This window comes from Nicotiana tomentosiformis, chromosome 3 (genome assembly GCF_000390325.3).
Source record: "Nicotiana tomentosiformis chromosome 3, ASM39032v3, whole genome shotgun sequence".
In the NCBI taxonomy this organism is placed as follows: domain Eukaryota; kingdom Viridiplantae; phylum Streptophyta; class Magnoliopsida; order Solanales; family Solanaceae; genus Nicotiana; species Nicotiana tomentosiformis.
The window spans coordinates 59,793,353-59,798,697 of NC_090814.1; the positions used below are offsets into that span (position 1 = coordinate 59,793,353).

At 39.3% G+C, this 5,345-nt stretch overlaps 1 protein-coding gene across 1 annotated transcript; it reads right to left on the reverse strand.

Moving 5' to 3' along the window:
- Nucleotides 1–2,509: 2,509 nt before the first annotated feature.
- LOC138907874 (uncharacterized) lies at nt 2,510–2,830 on the reverse strand. Its single transcript, XM_070198493.1, has one exon. The coding sequence runs from the start codon at nt 2,828–2,830 to the stop codon at nt 2,510–2,512; it is 321 nt and encodes a 106-aa protein (XP_070054594.1).
- Between the last annotated feature and the right edge of the window lie 2,515 nt (nt 2,831–5,345).

Below are 5,345 nucleotides of genomic sequence, written 5' to 3' on the forward strand. Positions count from 1 at the left end.
TGTTTTTGCGACTTTAGCTCTCACGACATTAACTTTTTGAGTACCCCTACTCTTGATGTTTGTACCCTCACGTTTTTTTTGGGGGGGGGGGGGGGAGGTTGCTAACTTCTAATCCTTGTAGCATTTCGTATAGTTTCATGGGCAATATTGGCCCTTTGCTGTTTTAACAGGTGTACCCTTGGAATAAACGACAGTCAGTTTTAGCTCCCATTCCTCCCCTCTCAGAGAGATGCAATCAGTGACTTGTCATCCTGTGAGTTTAAAGAGATGAAGAATCATTTAGCGTATTTGATAGCCCACAAGTTCTTTCGTTCAAAACTTAGCTTACTTTTGTTATTTGAGCTGAAATGGCTCAGGTGCATCAAACCTCATGCGGAGTAGCTTTGCTACCGAATTCCTGCAACAATCACGTATCTTGCTAAAGTCACGAACAATACCTCACAAGTATATATAAAAAAGATAAAGACTGTTGCATGTTAACTGGGGGCTAGTTATATTGGTGATATCGAATCTATATTGGTACTCCTGCTAAAGTCACTAGCAATATTGCGCAGCCAAGAGATGCAATATAACAACATAGCCAGTGTGATTTCATAGGTGGGGTCTGGGAGGGATATGATGTATGCAGACTTTACCTCTATCTTATGTGAGAGAGAGACTGTTTCTAATAGACCCTCGACTCAAAAAAAGAATTTTATAAACCTAACAGGTTTGAAAAATACACGAATAAAAAAGTTATGATGAAAATACTAAAGAAAATAAAAGAAAGTATTACCAGCAAAAATAGTAAGAGAACCAAAGCAAAAGAAATGATAGTAGTAATAAAATTGAAAAATTAGATAATACTAGAATACTAAAATAATACTGATAAATAAAAGAGAAGTAGTTAAGGTGGTTTAAACTAGAACCATGCTCCCCAATTGAAAAGAGAGAAATCGCTCGGCTACCTACTAACCTTCTACCCTTATTCTCGACTTTCAAGTTCTCCTATCTAGGGTCATGGCCTCGGAGAACTGAGGATGTGTCATTTCCTGTCTAATCACCTCTCTCCAATTCTTCCTCGGTCCGCCTCTACCTTTCAGAAGTTAGATCTATCACTACCAACCTCTCGCACCTCTTCACTACGGCATTTGTGCTCCTCCTATTCACATGTCTGAACCATCTCAGCCTCACTTCATGCATCTTGTCCACCACGTACAGGGGCCACTCTCAACTTGCCCCATATATCTTCGTTCCAATATTATCTCTCTTTGTATGCCCACATCAATCTAAGCATCCTCATTTTTGCTACTAGCATCTTCTGAACATGTGAGTTCTAGATTGGCCAACACTCTATCTCATACAACATAGTTGGTCTAACAACCACTCTATAGAACTTATCTCTAAGTCTTAGTGGTACATTCTAATCACATAGGATACCGAATACGAACCTCCATTTCATCCATCCCTCTCCAATACGATATGTGACACCATTGACGATCTTCCCGTTTTCTTGGATTATTGAACCAAAATACTTGAAGCTTCCTCTCTTATGGATAATTTGTATATCAATACTCATTTCCACATCTGTCTCATGCGATACATCACTGAACATGTACTCCATATACTCTATTTTAGTCTTACTCAACCTGAATCCTTTAGACTCTAGGTTCTATCACCAAACCTCCAGTCTACCGTTAACTTCGCCAGATGTCTCATCAATCAGTACTATATCATCTGCAAATAATCTATACCATAGTACTTCCCATTGAATATGTCGTGTTAATTCATTCATCACCAAGGTTAATAAAAATGGGCTAAGAGTTGATACCTGATGTAACCCCATCTAGACTAAAAAGTGTTATGAGTCTCCTCTCATTACTCTCACTCGGGTCTTGGCTCCATCATGCATGTCCTTAATTGCTTAATGTTTGCCCCAGGTATACCTCTAGACTCCAAGCATCTCCATAAAACATCCCTTGAGACTTTCTCGTATGCTTTTTTTTAGGTCAATGAACACCATATGTAACTCTTTTTTCTTATCCATATACTGATCTAACAATCTCCTTAAAAGATGAATGGCTTTCGTAGTTGAACGTCCCGACATGAATCCTTCTTGGAAATAGACACATCTCTGCCACCCTCTCCCAAACTTTTATAGTGAGGCAATTAGTGGTTTGATACCCCGATAGTTATTACAATATTTAATATAACCCTTATTCTTGTACAACGGGATCCCAAACTCCATCTCTACTATTCAGGCATTTTAGTCGTCCAAAAAATAACGTTAAACAATCCAGTTAGCCACTCTATACCCATTTGCCCTGCGCTCTTCTAAAATTTCATAAGAATCTCATTTGGCCCGGACACTCTTCCCCCTCTCATCTTCCAATTGCCCCCTTAGCTTACTTAAGCTCTATGCACCTACAATCCTAAAATCTCGATGGCTCTCGAAATGCTCTAATTCACCCAACATAATATTCATGTCCCCCTCTACATTTAAGAGTTTATAGAAGTATGTTGTCCATCTTCATTTAATGTGTGCCTCTTCTACCAATACTTTGTCATCCTCGTCTTTAGTGCACCTCACTTGGTTTATGCCGCGAGCCTTCCTCTCCCTTGCCTTGGCAAGCCTATACAACTTCTTTTCCCCACCTTTCCACTTTAGTTCTTCATACAAGTGTTCAAATGCTGTTGTTTTAGCCTCCGTAATAGCTATCCTTGTCTTTTTTTTTGCGGTCTTATACCTCTCCCTATTCGTCCTCTTATCCTCCTCGTTTTTGCTCTCCGCTAATTTCATGAAGCAGCCTTTTTGGCCTCTACTTTCCTTTGGACCTCTCCATTCCACCATCAAAGTTACTCTTCAAGACTCTATCACGACCCAAAATTTCCCACTGACGGGACTGTGATGACGCCTAACATTTCACTTGTTAGGCAAGCCAACGTTAGAAAATCGTTAAACCAATTCCTTATTTCCATGCAGTAAATAACAATAATTAACTAAGATGAAATATAAGAGGTGCGAAATGTTATAAAGATGTATTAATTACTACCACCCGGATTTGGAGTCACAATTCACGAGCATTCTAGAATTTACTACAAGTAATAGTCTGGAAGAAATACAACTATCTGAATGAAAGAAAATAACAGTGACATAAAAAGTAGACGGGGACTTCAAGGTTTGTGAACGCCGACAGATCTCCTTGAGTCTCCGGACAGTGGACCGATAGCAAAATCTCGATCAACCTGAGCCAATATCAAAATCTACGCAGAAAGTGCAGAGTGCAGTATTAGTATAACCGACCCCATGTACTAGTAAGTGTCAAGCCTAACCTCGACGAAGTAGTAACGAGGCTAAGGCAAGGCACCTACAAATCAACCTGTACAATTTAACAGTGTATATATACAAATAACATAAATGAAGAACTAAACCGAAAATGTCAGGAGGGGAACATACTGAAGGGAATACAAGATAAAGAACTACAACAGAATGATCACCGGAGCAATCAATATACCATGAATCAACAGGAATAGTGAATACAGTAAGGAAAAATGCACGGTATTACCCTTCGTGCTTTTACTCTCAATCTCACCATAAAATAAATAGAAACGGCACGGCATCACCCTTCATGCATTAATTCTCATATCATGGCACAATATCACCCTTCGTGCATTAACACTCACAATATGGCACGACATCACCTTTCGTGCATTAGCACTCACAATATGGCACAACATCACCCTTCGTGTATTAACACTCACAATATGGCACGGCATCACCCTTCGTGCATTAACACTCTCCCTTACCATAATACAATGCATAAATATCAACAGGGAGATAGAATAACAAGTACAAACCTTACTTCAATATTTGGTTCCATAACATCAATCTCAACTTTGAAATAAAAACTCAATTATCACCAGAAAATCCGTAAACATGATAAGAACGATAAATTGAACAACACTAGTTTAACACATAGCAATTAGGCATAAGAATGAGACATTATAAGAAAAACTTAGAAACATGAAAAAATAGGTAAATTGGCGACGCATAAGTACTCGTCACCTCACATGTACACCGCTCACATGAATTTCACTTAGCAAGTAATCTAAGGTTCCTAATTCCCTTAAGTCAGGGTTAGACACAACACTTCCCTCGTTCCGAAGGCCACTTAATTCTCAATCACAGCTTTTCCTTTGGAATTCACCTCCAAACCACTCTTATCTATTCAAAAATGACTAAGTAATATCAAATATTACTTAAGAAATAAATTATATTGCATAAATTAAATTCCCAATTTTTTTCTCCAAAAAATTAAAAAATCAACCCCGGGCCCGCTTGGTCAAAACTCGATGTTCGGACCAAAATCCTTTTACCCATTCACTCCCGAGCCCGAATATGTAATTAGTTTTGGAATCCGACCTCAAATTCCCGAAATCCCTAGTTTCTACCCTAACCCCTAATTCTACCATGAAAACTCTAGATTTTAGGTTGATAATTTATAAAATGTAATGCGTAATTGAAAGAAAATGGTTTAAAATCACTTACCTATGATTTGGGGAAGAATTGGTCTTTGGAAAATCGTCCCTTGAGGTTTAGGTTTTTGAGAAAATAAATTTTTGGCTAAAATCCTGTTTTTGGATTCTGTTAAGTGCTGGGCGATAGTGTTCATCGCGTTCGCGAGAGCACTGTCGCGTTCGCGAAGGGTACTGGCTGCAAAGCCTTTGCGTTCGCGAGACCCAGCTTGCGTTCGCGATGGTTACTCCCCCTAGCCTTTGCGTTCGTGAGGCACTGCTCGCGTTCGTGATGAAGGAACGACTGACTCCCCCTCCCCAATGCCTAACACTACACGTTCACGATAGGCTTGTCGCGTTCGCGAAGGGTAACACCCCCATCCCTGCCTCATCAGTTTACTCTTCCCGTTTGCGGGAGGACCTTCACGAACGCGAAGAAGGACATGCCAGAACACCTGCTGCAACAAAATACCAAATTTTCAAAGTCCAAAACATCCCTTGACCTATCCGAAACTCACCCGAGCACTCGGGGCTCCAAACCAAACATGCACACAAGTCTAAAAATATCATACGAACTTGCTCGCGCGATCAAATAGCCAAAATAACACATAGAACTACGAATTTAGTACCAAATCAAATGAAATTCTCAAGAACACTTTAAAAAATTTATTTTCTCAACTGGACGTCCGAATCACATCAAATCAACTCCGTTTCTGACCAAATTTAACAGACAGGTCTTAAATATCATAATAAACCTATACCGGGCTCTGGAACCAAAATACAGACCCGATACTTACAATGCCAAATATCAATCAATTGTTAAAAATAAATAATTTTCAAACTTTTAATTT

What these genes read in the sequence shown, in the direction of transcription:
- LOC138907874 (XM_070198493.1), bottom strand. Translation starts at nt 2,830, where the DNA reads ATGGTGGAATGGAGAGGTCCAAAGGAAAGTAGAGGCCAAAAAGGCTGC.